Below are 22,027 nucleotides of genomic sequence, written 5' to 3'. Positions count from 1 at the left end.
AGTTTCTTTATTTGTAAAATGAAGAGATTCAATGAGATTATCACTGATGTCTCTTCCAACTCTAAATTCTATGAAATATCCCAAATATATACTAAAATACATTTGTGTATAAATGCATCTTTAGAATGTTTTAAAATATAGCTGAAATGTGTATTTTAATAAAAATACTTTTTGTGTTTTTTTCAAATAATGGAAACATCTTATAACACAAAAATACCTATGTACCTTTTTATTATATAGACCAATTTATCAAGAACTTATTTTATAACCTTTTTGAAACAGTTTTCAATTCAAATTTGATATAAAGAATTCCCCACCCCCTCGGGGACACCTATGTCCCTAAGATTCATTTCAAGATTTGAATTATATCCCAATACAGTTATGCTTCTGAATGACTCTTCTTGCAAGATAACATGATATTCTGGGATCCTTAGCAAGACTGGTTAGTCTTTGTCTAGTATAAAAAATGGTTAGACTAGACTAGCTTAGACTAAACTGGCAGAATATTAATAACAACTTCTGCTATTAAAAATAATTTTTATGTACATGTGTTGGGGGCAACTGATGAATAATTAGGTGAAAATGTGATGGCACTATAAGACATATTAAGGTTAAAAAAAGATGAAAATGTAAAACAAACTATTTCCCAATGAAAATCATCTCCAGTATATTCTCACTTCTCAGATGAAGAAATGAAATGCATTTTAATTGTTATGTCTAAAACTAAAAAGAAACGTTAGAATAGCCAAGATTAGAATTTAATTTTTGAATCCTTTATCTTTATTCTTATGACCTAAAGGTCATGTTTCTTTACTACAGGGAAAACATCTTTCACTAGAGAGAGGCAATTGCATGACTTACATAGAACTTAATTCTGTTTTCTGCTCCTAAGATGGATAATAGATAAAATTCCAGAAAGCTACAATGGATCATGTGCTTTAACAGTTCAGAAGATCACCAAATATTTCTAATTTACTTAAGACCGATCGGTAATCAGAAGCAAAATAATGTGCTGCAAAGTCAGGTTCTTGAATTTAAAGGTTAGAATTCATTCCAATCCAGTGTTTGATTAGCTGGTGTGCAATAGCTCTGCTTGGTGGCACAAAGAATGACTGTTGGTTTCCTTTGGTGAGAACATCCATAACCTAAAACACATATACAAAAATATACTGTATTTTAATTTCAACAAGATTAGACTTAAATGATATCACTCATTTTTAATGTATCACAAAGAGCTTTTAATAATTAAATAATTTCAGCATCTTTGGATGGAATATGATGATTTTATTACACCAAGTAGTAATATTTAATTGCTCTATGACAGTAGTGACTCAAGTTTTTTCCAAACCTTTAAGCAGGCATCCATTATAAAATGAATCCTTGGAAAAGAAAATATGCTAAGAAAGATATCCAGAAAGTATTTTTTAATGGAGGATTCAAAACTGTTACTTTAGTGTCAGCTGGAAAAGAACTCGAGATAGTCAGTTGTAGGAGCAGGACACAGATAGCAACTTTGATGGACTTCATATACAAGAAGGATCAGACTTACCTGAAGTGCCTCTAGAGATGAGAACTGGGATGAAATTGCAAAAGTTTTAGGATAGTAATTTTGGCTTAATATAGGAAAGAACTTCATAATCTTTTTATTTTGGTCAAAGGGATTCGTGGTCAGGTATAAATTGTATTAGATAGCCTCCGAGGTCCTGCTAACTCTCTCTCTTTTTTTTTTTAAGTGAGGTAAATGGGGTTAAGTGATTTGCCCAGGGTCACAAGTAAGTGTTAAGTGTCTGACGCCGGATTTGAACTCAGGTCCTCCTGAATCCAGGGCTGGTGCTTTATCCACTGCACCACCTTATCTTATATGAGTTGCTATTTAGGATTTTCTGAGAATAGAACAGATTCCTTTATGAAGAAGTGAGGTGCCCATTACTAGAGGTCATAGGATGTACAGAATTAGAACTGGAAAGGATCTGGGAAGTCATTTATTATAATTCTTTCATTTTACAGGTAAGGAAACTGAAGCACAGAGAGGAGAAGGGGTACAGAACAGAAATGGAATTTGAATCCAGGTCTTCTGAATCCAAATCCAAAGTTGGCATGCTTTTGAAATTTGTGCACAGGACAAATAATAAATAAAATGAAAGGATCAGGATGGATATAATAAAAATTCAAACAAAAGACAATTTGTTTAAATTAAACTTAATGAGAATAAATGCAAAAAGTACATATATATTCCAAAAATTAACTGTAGAAATTCCTGTGAAAAAGATCTGGAATTTTTAGTGAGTTGTTCACTCAAAATGAATCAGAAGTGTGTGCTAGCCAAAATCCTTCCTCAATCTCATGTTACAGTCAGTAACAGAATTCTAAGATCCAGAACAAGGGAAGCAATTATCAAGTCACATCTGGAGTACTCTATCCAAGTTTTAGTGTCATATTTTGAAGGGACAAGGAGAAGCAATCAGGTTCAGAAAACAGGAAAACTGTCATGGCAATTAGATACTTATAAGAATAAGCAGTAAATGTGATAAAGATCTGAATGAAGGATGGGGAGAGGAATTTTATAGTGGCTTATAAAGGGTATCTGATATTTGTAATTCTGTAAATTGAGGGCCAATGGATACTTGTTGAGGAGACCATGAAAAAGATTCATGCTGGACAAAAGGCTAGATTAAATGACTTCTCAGGATCCTTTCCATTCTGAGGTTTTGTGATTCTGTATTTCATTTCAAACCTGAACAACAATTTCTGAAGTAGAACCTCTTCTATAAACTTTTGGAAAATTATAGCTCATTTCTTTGTAGGTTAAGATATTTTAAATCACAACAGCTGCTTCTAAATTAATTTATTTAGGCAAATCTAAAATGAGTTTCAGAGAGCCAAAGAAAATGATTCTGTGTTCAAAAAATTATTTTTTTTAAATAAAGTTTTTGCATAAATGCTTATGGTGCAAAAGTAAATGGAAGAATTCATTTCCTGTTATTTTACCAGTATTAGGACTAGAACTTTCAAAGGGTTTCATGAGATGTTCCTTCATAGTGTGGTTCTCTTTTTTAAACCTGATTTTTAATAAATCAGAAATTTTGAAATGCCTATTTCTTAATAGACAAGCGCAACTTGAATTGTTCTATGTGCAGCTTGAATTGTTAAGCCTTGAGATAACACAAAGTGTATGTGTGGAAAATGGCATTTGTCTTTTAATTCCCATCTGAAAAATATTTTTCCTGCATTTTCAAATCTACTAAATATGAGGAAGGATCAGAGAAATGGCACTTATTTATAAAATAAGACAATCATTGTCCTCAAAAAGGTGCTGTATTTACTGGGCACTTCAAACAATGAGTTGATTTGTCCTCAAAAAACATGCTGAACTTATTGAGAACTTCAAACAATGAGTTGATAGTGGACATATTTCTACTACTATGTGTAATTTACAATTACAATGTAATCAGTGAACCATGTGAATTAATACAAACACTGAATCAACTCGCTGAATCTACTTCATTCTAAAACCGATACAGTCAGAGAACAATCAAGAGGAGAGGGAAATTAAATTGAACTTTACCTGTTCTTTAGTGAACCAGCGAGCATCATCTATTTCATTCTTGTCAACTTTAATTTCTGTAGACATAGCAACAGCCAAGCAACCAATCATTAAGGAAGAGGGCATTGGCCAAGGCTGACAAGAGATATACTGAACACTGCCAACTTTGACTCCACTTTCTTCTTCTACTTCTCTTCGAACAGCATCTTCTATTGTCTCCCCTAATCAAATGGTGCAAAGAACAAGTGGCTGAGGAAAATGCCTTAAGCAAGAATTGTATTTTGTACTTTGAATTACTCAGAAGACAGGAAATCACTTTGAATGTTCTCTACAGTAGCCTACTATAGAGTAAGGAAAAAAGAAGTCTAAAACTACATTGGCATTCAAGAAAAAAATAATTGTCAACCCATTCACAAGGCATTTAAAATGGTAACACAGAAAGTTCCTTTCTTAAAGATAGTAGCCTCTCATAGACTATATATATATATATATATATATATGTGTGTGTGTGTGTGTGTATACATGTATGTATGAGTATATGTTATCTCAATGTCTGGAAATCCCATATTCTTTATCTAATTTCATTACAACATTTTTCATCATGTGCAAAAGCTACTGCTGATGAAAATAATTATTTTCACATCATTTTAGCTATCACATTCACTACTAATACCATATATCTGAAAACCCTTATACCATAAAACACAATACTTTTTTCCTCCTAAATTTCTGCAAATTTTCCCCTCAGAGCAAAAAAGCTAGATAGATGACTGTCCACTGAGATATGTAATAGGAAATAAAAATTTAAAAAAACCAAAATTATTAAACACATATAACATTCCTTGTAAATATAAAGTATAACTTTATATATATTCAAAAACAGTCAGTAAAGATAGTAATATGAAGTATGCTATTAATCAGGGGTAGTCTGGAATAGTGGATAAAATGCTGAACTTACAATCAAGAAACTTGAATAATTATTTTTGTGAACATAAGCAAATCTGAGACTCACCCATTCACAGAATTGTTTTGATGCTAATAAAAAAACACAAAACAAAAAAATCCAAAAAACACCTTTCTCCACAAAGTACTATGCCAGTGTTTTGTTACTGAAGGCCATGTAAGTGGAGCCCCAAATCAGGCAGCTGGTACATGCTAAAAAGGTCTTAAGTAAAGTTTCATTCAATCAATAAATATTAATTAAGTACCGGTTAGGTCCCAGGCACTATGCTAAGTTTTGAGAATACAAAAGAAGCAAAAAACACTCTTTTACCTCAAGGATCTTACAAGAGAAAGGCAAAAACAACAGGCAAACAAATGTATACAAAGCAAGCTATATATAGAGGATAAGTAAGAAATAACACAAGGAAGGCACTAGAATTAAGAGAGATTGGGAAAGGCTTCCTGTGGAAGATGGGATTTTAGTTGGGATTTAAAGGAAGCCAGAGAACCCAGGAGGCAAAGATGAAGAGGGAGAGAGTTCCAAACCTAGGAGCCAGCCAGAGAAAATGCCTCTAGGCCCTGAGACTAGAGATGGAGTGTCTTGTTTATGAAACTGCCAAGGGGCCAGTGTCACTGGATCAAAGAGTATGTGTTGGGAGTAAAGTATTATAAGTCTTGAAAGGTAGAAGGAGCCTTAGGTTTAAAGGGCTTTAAATGCCAAACAGAGCATTTTGTATTTGATCCACGGCAAGAAACTGTATTTACTTTATGAAGAATATACTAGGTAAATATGAATAGGGTCCTTACCAGTAGGCTTGGGGCTTGGTGATGACTTATCTGGCCATGGAAATCCATGATTCAAAGAAAAATTAAAATATTCCCTTAGTTCTGAACAGTATCCTTTGCTTCTTCAGTGATAGTGATAAGAGTTGTGGAAAATAGGGGAAACTGCTAACAATCACAATTTTTAGATTGTTTATGAATATTAACAGTTGGTTCCCTAAGTGAACACACTACCTGAGGGATTGAATCATATCATGTCATATTTTTGCCTACCAATGAAACTAGAAGTTAAAAAGAAATTAAAGGTAAAGGGAAGGATGACTCAGAATTGCTCCTTAGAGAAGCAAATAAAGGAGTTGTTAGAATGTTTAAACCTGCATCCTAAGACAGAAAGAAACATAATTTCATTAAATACTTGGTTATTTCTTATTAAATTACTGATGATAAACATTTAGAAGAAAGACTATCAGCCAAGTGGGAAGTGAAGAGCTAGTTAAGAAAATAGTATCTGGGAATGGTATTTGGATTTTAAAACTGGTAACATTAATTTCCTTAAAGTCTTGGAAATCTAATTTTAAAAGCTTTAAACTTAAAAAGAAAATTGGCAGGGGAAAGATGACTAAATATTCCTACCACAGTATTAGAAGTAGGAATAAGAAGAGTATATATAGAAGAACCTAGACATTTATAGGAGACAGAAATCTGAGAAATTTGGGGGTGTAAAACCCATAGTCTCAAATGTCTATACACAAACACCTAAAGTTTTGGTATCAAGCCATATGGGATAGATGTCCTAGAAAAATTTGACTGCACAGACGTAATTATGACTTGGTGGAATATGACCTGTGACTGGAATAAGGATTTGGATAGTTATACATTATACAAAAGAAAAAGCCTAGGTTAAATAGGGAGGTGGGATTGGTAGGAAGATAGCCTTATATATTAAGAAGACACATTCAAGTCAGGAAATTCTGGAACCTGCAGGAAGACCCATGGGAGAAAAGATCAATGGAGACAGGAACAGAAGTAGCTTTGTCACATAGGCCACCTAGACAAAAAGAAGATATAGATAAAGGAATATGGGACACAGATCAATTGCCTGTCACAAGGTCAGAAGGTCATGTTATAGGAGTTATAGGAGGTTTCAATTACCCAAATAATTGTTGGAGTTGAGGAGCCCAAAGTACAGAAGTCAATAATTTTTTGACTTGCCTTAACTTCATCTTTCAAGAGGTAGAAGAAACCACTAGGAGAAATTCTTTTCTGGATCTGATTCTCATCGACAGGAAGGAACTGGTATTAGAAGAAGGGTGAGTGGAACAGAATGATTAGTTTCTTAGGGGAAATTGACCACTACCACTTAGGGTTTCTTACGAAATTCAGGCAATTCATTGCAACAGTGTGAATGATAGCTATTTCTGTGAGTACAAGGAGTATTAAAATATGGAGAATTACTCAGTTTCTTCTACCCATTTTAATTCCTACATTTGGTGGCAAAGGCATCTTGAAATGAGTGACTGTAGTAAATCAGTATTCATGATAAGGAAGAGAAAAGATCTTCCCCTTCCTCTTATTTAAAAAAAAAATAAAGAAAAAGGGTTCCAGTGAGAGTTATTAAAGGATGTTCTGCAAAGCTACCTGACGCATCAGGAAGGCTAGAGAGAGGAGGATATTGCCATTTTTTCCAAGTCTGCAAGGATACTGGACAGTTTCTAAGATGGCTTTCCCACTTTCCCCCTCTGTACAGGAAAAAGACTCATCTCTGAAATGTACTAGGTATGCTCTCTTGCTTTTATTGGGATTTGGGGGAGTGTAAGAAGGGCTTCCAGGGTAGTTACTGTTGGAAAAATTAGATTTTACTTTCTAATTTTTTTTTGTTACTTTCTAATTTTACTTGTAGATGTTAAGGGCTAAAATTCTAGCCAGTCTGTCTAAAATATCTAATGGGTGGTTGCCAATTAATTATAAGCTTTAGCAAGAGTTAGGCTTTTAAGCATTTATTAAGGAGAAAAAGAATTTGGTAAAGAGAGAGAGAAAGGCCTACATTCATCTATCTATTAAAGGGAGAGTGCATTTCTAGCTCCCTTCTCCACCAGTGTCCTCAGGAAAAAGAGCGAGACAGAGCACCAGTCTCTTCCTTTTTCCTCCCACTAGCCAACGTCACTTCCTGACGCCAAAGAAAAAACTCCTGGTCTTGCCCTCAAAGCCCTTCACTTCATCACAGCACTTTCCTATAGTAAGTCTCCAGCAGGTGGCATCATTTCAATCGTTACAGTTATTTAGGTTGGGATCTCTGCACACTGGACTACATGAGGGAAGAAAGTAGATAGGATATGAATGTCTATCTACTTAAAGTGCTAATGAGGAGTTTGTGAAAGATCTTATCTGTGATTTGGGAGTATATAGGATCTTTTGGACCCAGGATGAAGCTATAACTGGGGAGTGAAAGGGAGACCTCAGATAGTTTTAAGGGTGAAAGGAAAATATAGTGAGAAGCAATTGAAGCTAAATAGGTATGCAAGACAGTAACCAATAAATGTATGTATAAATATTCCCAGTCTCTTAAGAATTGAAAGTTTTTCATCACCTAGAAGATAACTGAAAAATTACATGGTGAGCACGAATATGTTATAATACATTACTAATGAAGAATCACACAGAAGTAGCCTAAAGAATTATCAACAGATGATGAATGACTAGAGATGGAGGTGGGCCCATCATGTATGGAGGTAAAAGATAACCAGTGGACAGTCTATATGCTCCAATGATATCTAATCAATGTCAAGGGATCTAGAAGATCTGGACCTCCCAGTGGAAGATATATGGGAAGGAATGGACATAGGATGAGAAGGAATGGATGGGATGTGATGACAGTGTTACATACTAAAAATTCTAGTTTCTTGGGAGAATTCAGATAGGGAATTCAGAGGGCTTACCTAATTGTGGGGAAGCCTAGGATCCCACCTTTCCTAGTGCATGCTGGTAATCCTAAGTGTTGATTATTAAAGAGTAATGTGGCTCTAGTTAGGTAGCAGGACAATGGGGTGTCTTGTATGTCAGAGAGTTTGGCCCATGATTACTTGGCACAGCTAATGACTCCTGATCCTTGACACTTCTCCTCTAACTTCTGGGAAAAGGAAAAGAGCAGGGAGACCACAGACAGGAGAGTATATCTGTGGAGAAAAGCACGTCCCAGAAAAGGAGTGAATAACTGGACATTAGAAGTGGTCTGTGGTCAGATGTGGGAGTTGGGGTAGTCATACAGTTTTACCTAGTATAACTGACAGACTGGCAGACCGTGGTGAAGAAGGGAGAACAACTACCTAAGTATGGCTCTGGCTATGAATCACACTAGGAGGGAATACCCAAATGAATGAGATTATAAAGTACTGAGAAAAGATTTGTAGGGTATGAACTCCCCTTCATACTTGCTAGAAGGTACATGACAGAATATAAAGAATTCATTTTAGGCAAACCAACATGAAAAAATGTTTATAGAAAAGAGAAATTATGAAATAATACTTTGTTTTGAACAAAAAAAGCAACAATGAGATTTTAAAAAATAGCATGATCTCCTATAAAAATAATTTAACTTCCAAAACTTTTTAGGTATACAACTACTAGGTATATAACGGCACACCAGTACAAGTGTTACTTGATCTAAAAGCATGCATTTCATCAGAGTAAGCAGCAAAAGAAAATTCTATATACTGAACCAAGAGTACTATGGGGAGGACTCTTTAAGAGACCCTTAAGAGTTCCATGCTATTTTATAGCAGTTGACATATATAATTTTGATCTTACAAAACAATGTTAGGAATGAATTCAGAAATTATCTAAATCCCCTAATTGTATGTGCTTCTAAGTAATCAAATTTATTTTTGTCAGATCAAAACCTTTTCTACTGAGTGTATCTTAGTGTATATCTGAGAGTACCTCTAAATAGAATTAAATTAATGTTTAAGGAAGAGGATTATGATTATGAAGGTATTTTTGAAACCTGGTTATGATAATATCCTATTCTTTTAATATATATCATTAGATGCAATATACATAAAGACAGGAATTTTCAAATAGGAATTATTGAAGAGATAAATGAAAATATTTTACTGAAATATACAAGTTATAAGTTTTAAAATATATTAGTATAAAAAATATTTCCAGTATCCTATCTTGTGACAAGTAGAGTTTAAGAAACTCACTAAGCAGTACAAAAAAAATACTTATACTCATTTGCAAAAAAAAAATTTTTTTCTAGAAGTCTTACCAGGTTCGACGAATCCAGCAAGGCATGTAAACATACCAGGGGGGAATCTTTTCTGCCTGCCTAAAAGGCACCTGTTCCCATCAGGATGAAGAACTTGCATGATTACTACTGGATCTAGAATCAATAAATGAAATCTTAGGAAGACATTTTCACAATCATTAAAAAAGGTGCCTCTGCATAGTAGGATGATTCCAAGAATAGTAACTGACATATATGAGGTGCTTTAAAGTCTGTAAAAAATGTAGCACACGCTATCTCACTGGAGTCTCACCACATTACTGAGATAATATAATGGCCATTTTACAGATGAAGAAATTGAAGCTCTGAGTTGAAGAGGCGTGTCCATGGTTACTCAATTGATAAGTACCAGAGATGGGATTTGAACCCACGGCTTCCTGACTCTAAGTCCAGCACTCTACCCACTATGTCATGCTGTCTATATAGTCACTAGAAACTAGAAGATTCTAGAAACAAACTTTTTCTAGCATATGTGATATAAGGGTTTGGCAGAGGACTCTCTAGGGGTTGATAAGGGTTTAGGAAACATCAATAAAGTAAAAGTAGTCTTTAAAATCTAATATGATATAACATTACATTTATTTGTCTTTTTTTTTTTTTTTTTTTTTTTGCGGGGCAATGGGGGTTAAGTGACTTGCCCAGGGTCACACAGCTAGTAAGTGTTAAGTGTCTGAGGCCGGATTTGAACTCAGGTACTCCTGAATCCAGGGCCGGTGCTTTAACCACTGCGCCATCTAGCTGCCCCTATTTGTCATTTAAAACATTTTAAAAGTATTTTAAAAAATACACCTCATCTATCCTAGAACTAAACTTCAGAAAACTCCACAGCTAACCAGCAAGTAAAGGAAAAAACCTTTTCAGGAGTCAAAATAAAGAATTTTAAAGAAATTCCTAAAGCTTGTTCATTTGCTCATGCACATTTACCCAAGTTTTCATGGAGAACAATTGTTTTAAAAATATTTCTATTTCTTTTGTTTTTTTTTTTCATTTTATTTACAATTCTACCAAGCTTTGAGCTGCTTTCCAAATCGAAAACAGATTGGAAGTAGCAAATTAGGAAGAAGAGAAGGAATTGTTAGCAAGAGGTACACTGATAGCAGCAAGAAGTAATAGTTGGCAGTTAGATAACAACAAAAGAAGCAGAAATGCTATAGGTGATGGATAGAGATAGAGACTAGACTTGTGATTTTCCAAGTACTACCATATGAAGAGGTACTACTGTTACAGGTTGGTACTTATATGAAACTTATAGCCTTATAGAGTTGTCTGGGAGCACTAACAAGTTAAGTGATTTTCCTAGGGTCACTGAGATAGTATATGTCTGAGAGAGTACTTGAAACAAGGTCTTCCTGATTGCAAGGCTGCAGCCCTCTATCTACTATACCATATTGCTTCAGATGTAAGAACTCAAAAAGTACAGCAGTGGGGGGTCATTTAGTGTACAAGTAAACACATACCTCAACAGACCCAGATGACATCATCCTATTTTGGCACAATATAGTAACTGTTAGTTATTTCATAATAACTGTTAGTTCATAATGATCATCTTAAGTCAATAAGAAAAAGTTAAATTATGTTTAGTATCATCTGTTTAATTTGGCAGAGAAATACATACCTTTTTTAGAAAGGTCTTTAACTCACATGGGTAAGTTAAAGATTTGGCACTTAAATTTCCCATCTTTCCCTCCTTAAAGGGTGCTATCAGAAATTACCTGGCTCAGTAAGAGATCCTACATACTACTGGTAAAACTCTTACATCCTACATACTACTGTGTGGTTAAAGATAGAGTAATGGGAGTAAGAAGTATACTGGTCTTGGCTTTCTGACATTAACAAGCCTGTAAATGAAGTCACTTAACATTTATGTCTGTGCTTCAATTTCTTCATCTTTAAATTGGGGAGAAAGGGCCAGATGGTTTTTGACATTTATTCCTGTTCTAACATTCTAAGATACAATCCAAAAGGGGTAAACCTGGCTAATTGGATGATTCATTCTTATAATGATATTAATTAGCCAACGTGTTTTTAATCTTATTTTTAATGATACACTTTGTTTTACATCACCTATATTTTCCAATATATCTCTCTACCCCATCCAAACTTTGTAAAACAAATTAAAAAGGCAAAAAGAAGCATAACAGTAACATCAATAAATATATCAATTATGTCTAGCAGCATATACAATATTTCACATTCATAATCCCTCACACTTCTGCAAAGGGAGTATTCAAAAATTTAATTTAAGAAGAAAGACTTACCAACTCTTGGGTAAGATGTATTGTGAACTCCTTGAAGGCTGGGGCAGTCTTCTTTTAAACATACTCTTTTATAGCCACCTTCTTCAATTTTAGTTGCACTTCCACATGTTGGACAAAACTTATATCGGCTATGCCAGGCAAGAACAGATCTTGCTTGAGCTACTACCCCTTAAAGAAATAAGTACTCATCGTTAGGGAAATTATAAAGCATTTCTAAAGGACAAAAACATTCCTATGGCTAATATAAAGCCAATATGGCCTTTTTTGGTCTGCATTTTCTCACTTAAGTTAACTTCTTTCTCAAATAAACATAATGAAAGAAAATTAGACCTTATCTTCATTTTGACCTAACTGAACCTTCTTGTAGCCCTAGTGCTAAGCGAATGGTACTCACAACTTCATAGGCTAACCATAACACACAACATTTTTATTTTATGTAATTTTTACATTTCAGGAAACATTACTTGACCAATACACCTTTATCTATATAATAATGACCTGAAATTGATATAGGTTCTACTATATAAACAGTTTCCAAATTACAAATACTCAACTTTTGTATAATCTTTGTAAAAACAAATGACTCTGGTGAGTAACATGGACACAGAACCTACCTGAAGTTAATCACATAAAAACCTTTTTTGGCTATCCAAGGCAGAAATAACTAAATGTCTATTTCAATTAATTCATATATCTAGGAAACCTTTAATAAAGGTTTTCTTATGTCACTGCCATGCACAAATGATGCACATTGCTTATACACAATCCCTTCTTAGGTGCTGCAGAGTAATTTAACCCTGTTTTCTTCTAATAACCAGATCAATCACCCCAAGTGATGAGGCAAAATTTGCATCTTACCAGCTTCTTTTTCTTTCAACTGTAGGAGAGCAGGCATTGGAGGATGAAGGAAGTAACAGTCTTCATGTCTTTGTTTAAACCCTTCAGCAGAGATGGCATCAATACCAAGGGCAAACCAAGCAACTAACCCATCCTCCTCATCCTCTTTTGTGTATTCCCCATTTATATTGCTAGTTAATTCTTTCTTAATTCCAAGTTCTACCCCAAGAAAAACTAGGATGACATCATCAGGATTGGTTAAGTAATCTTTTATATGTATGTAGTTTAAACGACAAAGCCTCACTTCTGGCTGTTGGCCAGTCAACGTAACCAATGGACTTAAATCTGAGAAAAGGATATAGACTGTGTCTGGATGGGTTTGTTTAATTGATAGCCACATCAAATTTGTTCTTTTCTCGCTCTTCCTGTCTAGGAGTGTCCTGCTAAAGTAATTTTCATATTCCTCCACTTTATTGAGCAGGAAAAATTGTTTCTGTACACCCATGGCTTTAGACAGTAAGGTGGCTACATGCTTATAGCCCCAGAACTTAGCAATATCCAGTGCAGTCTGGTTTGATCTATTGACAATGGACCTGTCACACCTATAGACAGGAGAAAGAATTGGGAGGGAAAACAGTAAGTATAATATTTTTATCCACTCATACAACAAAAAGTTTTTAGTGTCCATCTTATCATTGTTCTATATGTATTTAATGATTAAAGATTAATTGCTACACTGGGGAAAATTTTAAAAAGCATTAACCTATGAATAAAACTTTGAAATATTATATACTTATAATTTTCCTGAGAATTGCTTAGAGTGTAAGTATTCCTTTGTATTTTGCTCCAGAATTCCACAAAGATTTACATGAGCATGTTTAATTTTTGTCTGCTCCATTACCTCCAGGTCTTATATCAACTCCACATCCCAATTCCCAGCTCTGCACCTATGCATAGGATATCCTGCCTACCTGGAATGCATTCATTCCTTCCTTACCTGTGCTTCTTAGAATCTACAGTTCCCTTTAAAGCTGAGTTCCATCATCATGTCCTACATGAGGAATTCCCTGACTGGTTGTTAGTTTTTCTACGCTTGAAATGATGTTGTATTTACTTTGAATATACCTAAATGTATATGGGCAGGGATTTCATTTTTATCTTTGTATCTCCAGTCACCAGCAAAATATCTGGCATATATCAGGCACTTAATAAGTCTGTTGACTGATTAAGGATTGTTCCAAAGAAAGCAACTCAGAAAATTTGAAAAATTTCAGCATATATTCCAGAACACTTTTTTTAAAAGTTGTGTTCTATCTTAGGTACTATATGTAGAAAACTGAGAGGATGTGAAAAGTATTCCTCTATTATACTGGAATGCAGCTTGGTGGCACAGTGCATTAAAGTGCTGGGATCCAATCTGACCTCAGACACTTACTAGCTGTGTGACTCTGGGAAAGTCACTTAACCAGTCTGCCTCAGTTTCCTCATTTGTAAAATGTGGTTAATTATAGCACCTCCTGCCCAAGGTTGTTGTGAGATTCAAATGAGAAAATAATTGTAAAATGCTAAGCATTTTAGACAAGGTAGTTGCTATAAAAATGTAAGCTATTATTCTAATTACAATTTTCTGAATATCTTTTTCTCTCTGAATGATTAGACTAAAACATTTCTTGGTTTTATTTTTCAGTAATATAGCAGCAAATTTTAAAAGTATTATGGAAAAACTGGTTTTATATGAATGAATTGATAGGATATTATAAGCAATTCATAATTAAAAATATGGCTACAATCTATTTTATTATAACACAAAATTGTATTTGTTACAATGCTTACCCCTTTTCCAACAGAAACTGAACAACATGTGGATGCCCATTTCTTGCAGCATACATTAGGGCAGTCCAACCATTTTCAGAAGTTTCATTTATAAGAAACGGATATTGACTAAGGATTATTGGTAACTTGTTGATGTTTCCTTCAGCAGCTAAAGAGTGAAATTGGGAAATCAGTTCTTGTCTGAGATTTCTTTTAAATGTAGCCATTCTCTCCTTTAAAATAAAAGAAACAAAACAAATATGTCAAATTATGAATTGATTGTTGTTACCTATACATCAATTAGTAATATAATTAACATTCAAATGTTTTAAGAGGAGGAATTCAGTTTAATCACTGAAGTATTCGTTTAGTATATACCGATATGTAGAATTATAGTAGATATATGGTTCTTGTCTTTAATAAAACTGAAATCTGGAAGTCTAACATTTACAGCCCTTTGGTGGGATACATTTTTTGCATTTAAATTGCTTACATGATCATGAATCACAAGAACATTTGTTTTCCTTCTTTTTAGAGGTAGCTGGTGACACACAGTAGATAGAGTGCTGGGCCTAGTTTCAACAGGCAATCACAACATCAAGAGACTTATGTGAAAACCAGGTTTACTGTAAGAAATGAACATGCATGTGGAACCCAAAGAGTTCCTAGTCCTTACAAAAGTTGCATATTTATGATAGTATGATGTAGTTTTTGGAAATAATTACTAGAAATAATCTGTGAATAAAAATGATGTTCTGGATTAGTCCTGAACTCAGGCCAGTCACTAGATAGTTTTGGTTTGAAACTTGAACAAAATGAGACTAGTAGGTCATTCAACAGTTAACAAAAAGAGATTTACTTAGCCATAGCAGGAGAAGGATATCAACAAGGACACCAGTTTTGGGGCATTAAGCATTTAATAAAGTATATCAAATATTAGTAAAGAGAGAACACTTGGCTCAGAAAGTTAAAAAAAAGGCCTATTTAGCCTAGAGATCAGCCTGGCCACCTTCTTCCTCCAAGTCCTTCTCAAACGAGCTCATCAGGGAGCCTAACTGTGAGTGGAAGCTTTCTCTGTGTCAGGAGGAGAAACGGCCCTTACACACTGCTCAAAGCTAATTGGCTAGCATCATTCAAGTCTACTGGTTTACTGAACTTGAGGGTGGTCCATGAGCAGAACGTGCTGAGGTCAGAGTTCAGAGGAACATACATTACTTGAACTGATGCAAAATGAGACAGAGCCAGAAAAAAAACAAAAACAAAAATATATGCAACAACAACAAAAGACAGAAATAATCACAAAACTGAAAATGAGTGTGACAAAACTGTAAAGAATAAACTGGACCACAAATAAAAATTATGAGAAGATAACTCCTCAAGCTCCTTTGCAGACATTGTGCTGGGGTATAGGAGACAGTTTAGATAGTGATAATGACATTACAGAGAAAGGTAACTTTGAAACTTTTGAGACTCTAATCAAAGCCAAGATAAACTACAAGTCTAAAAGAATGAAGCCATTTACTTCCTGACAGAAGGAATGAACATAAAATGCAGACAGAGGCACACAGTTTTGGATGTCGCTAATGTGGGAATTTGTTTTGCTGGACTATTTAGAGAAGTATTGAGGGACCTGTGTGACATTGGACATAATGTATTTTTTTCAGTGCACTGATTTGTTTTGCTGTTTCCTCTCCATCTTTCTTCTTCAATTCTTATATGGGTAGCTTCTCTGGGAAAAGGAGAAGGGACACAGGGAGAAATCTAAGTGATGTAAAAATATATCAATAAAAATCCATTTAAAAAGAAATAAAAGAAAAAGGAAGTGTGGGGCAGCTACTGTCTGAAGTGTTCTAGTCAGAGAGATTTTATGTTTGAGGGAAAAAAAACTTCTGAAGTTACAAGGTTCACTCTCTTGCTAATGAGAAATTCTCTGTTATGTCATGCTTTACAGTTTAGTAAACACTTCAAATACAAAGCATCCAAACCCTGGTGCTCCTAAACCATTACATTTTTAAAATACCATATTTCCGTTTTAATTAAAAAGAAAACTGCTTCCAACCTCTATGATAAAAAGTATTCTATTTTTCATCCTTTGGACTTTTAAAATTAATTTATTGATATATTTTATTTTTACGTCATTTTCATTTCCCAATACATTTTTTCCTCCTCCACCCATGTTTTCATAACAAAAAATTAAAAGAGGGGAAAAGAAGCTCAGCATAATTAATCAACACCATTAATTTCTGACAGTACCCGAACTGTTCAACATCCATAATTCCTGACCTCTGCAAGGAAGAGAGGGAGATATAATGTCATTTTTCTTCTTTGGAATTATAAGAACACAGTATTCAGTACTAAATTGTTGTTGATAGTGGACTTTCTTTTTATAGCCTTTATGGCCTCTTAACGAAAATTTAAATTGCTCTTTGAACCTCTCTTTCCTCATCTACAAAAACAGGACAACAGGATAATAACAGCACCTAGTTGTTCTAAGTCATATAACAACATATAACAGTGACTTGTAGAGCACTATATAAATTCAGAGAGGCAGCATAGCATGGTAGATAAAGAACAAGTCTTGGAGTTTGGAAGAATTAGATTCAAACTCCATCTCTAACACATTACCTTATCTCTCAGTATTCCCAGGAACACTCAAAGGCTCTAAATTGAAGAAGTTACTAATATGCATTAGTTGAAGAAACTTCCTCTACATCAGGGAAATCACAAAGTCAGACTAAAATGAAAGTCTGTATGCGTGTGCATATGTATGTACATGTAAACATAAGGTAGTTATTTAATGTATAATGCAAAATATATATGAGTAGCTGGATAGAGTGTGTAAGAGGATCACAACTTTAGAACTGGAAGGGACCCTTATGGTTAATCCAGGTCAGCTTCTTTATTTTTCATATTGAGTAATTGAGACTCAAAAAGGTTAAGTGATTTGTCCATGACATTGTAAGGCTGGTTACATATAATGTGATTTAGTGTTTGACTTACAGTCTCTCTGACTCCTTAGTATGTCTATAAGGTTATCATTTTGCTTTACAGAATTTTGTAACTATGAGTTCTATCCATCCTCACTTTGAGATATGTACATGAATCAATATTGCTTATGCTGGTATACTCTGTGTGTATGTATGTGTGTGTGTACACATGTACACACACACACACACACACACACACGCAGGTTAAGTGACCAACATTATATGTCAAGCAGTAGGACTTGAACCCTGATATAACTAAATCCCTGGGAGCTGATGAGATCACCAAGAAAGTAAAGGGAGAGAAAAAGGCCCAGAGCAGACACCCGGGAGACATCCATGGATACAGTATGTAGATAAATGAGAATCCTGAGGAACAGTCAGACAAGCAAGAAGAGATCAGGCATGAAAACACAGGGAGATTAGCTGGGAGGAAGGGATGGTTAACAATGACAAAGGCTGTAGATAAGTCAAGGAGGATACTGGGAAAAGGCTAATGGATGTAGCAAATGAATGATTGGTAATTCTGTAGAGATTAGTTTTTGTCCACTGGTGAGTAAGAGGAAGCTGGGCAGCTAGGTGGTGCAGTGAATAGAGCACTGGCCCTGAATTTGGGAGGATCTGAGTTAAAAATTGACCTCAGACACTGTGATCCTGGGCAAGTCACTTAACCCCAACATCTGGGGCCATCTCTAGTTATTCTGATGTATATCTTGCCACTGGACCCAGATGGCTCTGGAGGAGAGAGTGAGGTTGGTGACTTTGCACAGCTCTCCCTCACTTCAATTCACTGCAAGTCATGACATCACTCCAACCTTATGGTCCTTTCTGAGAATGAAGTACAAACAATAAAAGGAAGCTATGTTGTAAGTAAAGGGGTGGAAAGTGAGGAAACAGCTAGTGTAGAAGGCTTTTTTCCTTTATGTTCAGCAATGAAAGGGAAGAAATGTGTTGATGGCTTGATGGTATGGCAAGATCAAATGAAGGTTTTGGTGGAAACATGACTATAGAAGAATCTCTGATTTTGTCAGCATAAATAACTCATTCCACCAAAGCAAAGCAAACTATAATTTCCAAGATGAGACATGGTAGTTACTCAAGACACATGGTTTTCCAGTCACACCTAGCATCAGAGAAGATCTGAACCCAAGACTCCATTCATTATTTCATACTGTCTCAATTTCAGAAAAATTTGGGCTGAATTGGGTCTTTTTTGAAAGGAACCACTTATAAATGTAAAGGGACTACATAAATGTGAATTATGACTATCATCAGTATCCTTTTTATTAGCAGTATTTCTATGTAGAAACGAGTTCCTATTTCTAAACTGACTACTATTTGGAGTAACAATCTATTTATAAATCAGGGACTATTTTTAGGCAATCACTTTTAACTGGTCTCACACTACAGTTAGTACAACAATGTTTTAGGTGGATAATTACATAAAATCGATATGGTGATGGTAGACAGATAATCAGAAAACTTGATGTCACCAAAGATCAAAAATGTTTTGTCTCAAATAACGACCTAAAGTTTGTAAGGCTACAGTTTTGTGCTATTAGGGGACTTTGGTTACAATATATAAAATAATACTAAAAAGAAATGCAAGGCAGAAGGACCATGTAGCTTACTTATACAAAACTAAATTCAACCATTTCTGCTTCTGTAAAACTTTTAAAATCTGTTTTCAGAGCCATTATCCTAATTGATTCTCGTTACTGATTCCTCAATTTTGCACATCTTTTTTCTCTCAAATTTATACTCATGCTGTCAGGGGATAACTGCCTGAATAATTTTCAAGACAATTAATGAAGTAGTAAAGAGTTTACCATGTGCAAAGCAATGTGCTGTTTTTATTAAAAATATCTTGAAAATCTACTCTGGTTCCCCATTGTCTTTAATATATAATGTAACTTCACCTTTTTTTAATGAAGGGAATCCATCGAACCATATTACCTTACTTCTCCAATTTCATCTTTTTATTTCTGCCAAGCAAGCCAATCTTTTACTATTGTTTGCACAAAATGTTCTAATGTCTGTCTTGGCACAAGTTATCATCTCAATATTCTCTACATGCAAATTAGAATTAAGCTGTCTAAACGTGGAAGAGGCTTGGAACCTAGTATATTCACCCTATTTAAAGGTCTCCAAAGAAAGGTTGGAGATCACTTGACAGGAATGTTGTCAAAGGGATTCTTTTTCAGGTGTGGGATGTAAAAGCTAGATGACCAATGAAGGTCCCTTTAACTCTGAAATTCACTAAGTATGTGATTCTAGTTTTTTAATTCTTGAAGTTCAGAATTCATTTTGTCCAAGAAGTATCAGATGGACTACCCTATCTCAACCCTGATCTCTCCTTTATATTAATATTTAACATTTAGGTGATACTTTAAGCTTTATACATTACACTCCTCACAACAATCTGAACAGACATCGAAAGTATTATCATCAATACTGTACAAATGAGGAAACTAGCTCGGATAGGTCAAGTGGCTTTCTATGTTGTTCAAAGCAGTAATTTGAACTTTGGCATCTCATGACTCAAAGTCCAGAATTCTTTTGACAATACCATACTGCCTCTCCAGAAATAAAATATATTATAATTTAAAAGTTTACGCACTGTGTATATCATTTGAAATTCACAACAATTTTGTGAAATAAGTTCAACAGAAATGTCTATCCCCATTTTACAGATCAGGAAACTGAGGCTTGGAGAAGTCTCGTCTATCTGTCTATCTTGTCAAGGGTAGACAGTATTGGAAGTAGGATTCAAAACCGGTCTCCTCTCATGCCTAAATGCTATACGGTCTTGTACTACAGTACTCTGCTTTGCACCTCAACATTTATGTATGCCCTTACATTTCTTCCTTACAATTTCTGCCCAGTAAAACCACAACCTAGTTCTTTCTTAGGATAAGCTTACACCAAACCATACCCCAGCCCCCATTCCTGAATCAGCTACCTTAGGCTCAACAACAAGGGGGTGGGGTGGGGAGGAGGAGTGGGGTGGCAGGGAATGATTAAAGTCTTTCACATGTTGTGTCCTGGGAGATGGAGGGCTGTCTTTGGCCTTTCTTTGTATCCCTAGCCCTGAGGACAGTGCCTGGCACATAGTAGGCGCTTACAGCAAATGCTTGTTGACTGAGGGGCCAGCAGTTTATCCAGAAGGGTGGTTTCCTTGCATGGTTTCCTTTTTTTTTTTTTCCCTTGGTGTTGTCTGAAATCAAGAGGGGGATTTAAAGGGCTTGGGGGAGCCTGGGAGGAGAGATTGGGGTCTCCCCCCCACCCCCCGGGTCAGTTAACTCCTTCCCTCCAGGAATGGGCATCAGCCAGAGGTCTAATTGACCCAAGGCCTCGGAACCCCCTCCTCTCCTTGGGCCCTCACAAGGACCCAGGAGCCCCTAAATCCCTAGGGGTTCAGGGTACTTTAAAATGGAGTTCCTTTGCTTGCCGCCCCCCACCCCCACCCCCTACCCCCCCACCCCCCGCCCCCGAGGGATTATCTTGTAACACCTTCAGGGCAGCAAGGACTCTAGTCGTTAGTCCTGGTTTTATCCCATACCGCACAGACTCGGCCGTAACCGCCCCCAGGCCGAGCCCTCCCTCCGGCTTCGGGGGGCGCCTCAGGCCTCAGGCCCCCCGCGCATGCGCACCCGCCCCGCTGGGCCACCCACCGTGACTCAGCGCAGAGCCAGGGGCAGCCAGAGAGTTCGCAAAAGTGGGCGCCGACCAGCCGCGACTGCAGGGGAAGCCTACCCCACCCTAAGGCGACCTGAGCGGCTGCAGCAGGAACGTAGCCCAAGGGAGGGGAAGAGTGTCTCTTCCACTGTTCCTGGTCCCGGAGGAAGCCCCTGGCTACTTCCGATCTCGGGGCGCTTAGTCTGTGCACAGCCTTATGGGAGATGTAGTTTGTAAACAGATAGGTTGCGAGGAGGGCAGGGATTTTAGCCCACCTGAGTGGGACTTGTCACCAACATTAAGTTGATACTTCTGAGGAAGTGCTTTCCGGAAAATAGGTGGCCCAAGGGACAGAATCCTGTCTTTGGAGTCCGGAAGATTCCAGCTTCAGGCATTTCCTGGCTGTGTGAGGAAGGCAAGTCACTTAACCTCTTTAAGAGAAATGCAGAATTTGTTCAAATGCACCTCATAACAGCTCCTCTGAGATTTTAGTGTTAATACTTACACCTTGGGAAGTTGGCTAACTCAGACAAACTCCACAGATGAGCGTGTGGTTTGTTTTGCTGTTTGTGGTGGTGGTTGAAGTGATAGAGAAAATGTTGGTGCAGATTAAACTTAAAAGTATGTGCTGCATACTTTTTTTCCCCCTCTCACGGTTGTTGTGAAGATCAAAGGAGATAATATATGTGAAAGTGCTGTGGAAACCTTAGAGTCCTTTATAAATGCTAGCTATTAAGTAATTTCATGCCTTAAGCATGTCTCTCCCCCTCTCCCCCAAAACCCTGCCTTTCCTGCCTCCACTAAGAAAAAAGCATTTTAAAAAACAAGTAGAACCAAACACAGCAACAGCTGAATTTGAAATGGTTTATTATGCAATCTACTTTCTTAGTAACTAGCATTTATG

The 22,027-nt window shown here is 36.1% G+C and overlaps 1 protein-coding gene across 3 annotated transcripts; it reads right to left on the bottom strand.

Annotated features, from left to right (window-relative positions):
- Window positions 1–214: 214 nt before the first annotated feature.
- NUDT12 (nudix hydrolase 12) lies at window positions 215–21,312 on the bottom strand. 3 transcript variants are annotated; one of them, XM_043975726.1, is made up of 7 exons: window positions 21,120–21,312; window positions 14,483–14,694; window positions 12,671–13,251; window positions 11,813–11,980; window positions 9,537–9,650; window positions 3,566–3,765; window positions 215–1,145 (listed from the first exon to the last, which is right to left on the bottom strand). In XM_043975726.1, exons 2-7 carry the CDS (start codon window positions 14,686–14,688, stop codon window positions 1,035–1,037), a joined length of 1,380 nt encoding a protein of 459 aa, XP_043831661.1. In that variant the 5' UTR covers window positions 14,689–14,694; window positions 21,120–21,312; the 3' UTR covers window positions 215–1,034. The 3 variants fall into 3 exon arrangements, with proteins under 3 accessions (XP_043831661.1, XP_043831663.1, XP_043831662.1); XM_043975728.1 differs by lacking the exon at window positions 21,120–21,312 and adding an exon at window positions 20,959–20,977; XM_043975727.1 differs by lacking the exon at window positions 21,120–21,312 and adding an exon at window positions 20,571–20,656.
- Window positions 21,313–22,027: the final 715 nt, after the last annotated feature.

The sequence above is a fragment of the Dromiciops gliroides genome, chromosome 1 (genome assembly GCF_019393635.1).
Source record: "Dromiciops gliroides isolate mDroGli1 chromosome 1, mDroGli1.pri, whole genome shotgun sequence".
In the NCBI taxonomy this organism is placed as follows: domain Eukaryota; kingdom Metazoa; phylum Chordata; class Mammalia; order Microbiotheria; family Microbiotheriidae; genus Dromiciops; species Dromiciops gliroides.
The sequence above is the reverse complement of the archived record's forward strand: the minus strand, read 5'-3'. Positions and strand labels throughout refer to the sequence as shown.

Coding starts and splice junctions, on each gene's coding strand:
- NUDT12 (XM_043975726.1), bottom strand. CDS start 14,688: ATGGCTACATTTAAAAGAAATCTCAGACAAGAACTGATTTCCCAATTT. Junction 13,252..14,482: donor CAGTTTCTGTTGGAAAAGGG/GTAAGCATTGTA, acceptor TCCTGTCTATAG/GTGTGACAGGTCCATTGTCA. Junction 1,146..3,565: donor GCTGGTTCACTAAAGAACAG/GTAAAGTTCAAT, acceptor TATGTGTTTTAG/GTTATGGATGTTCTCACCAA.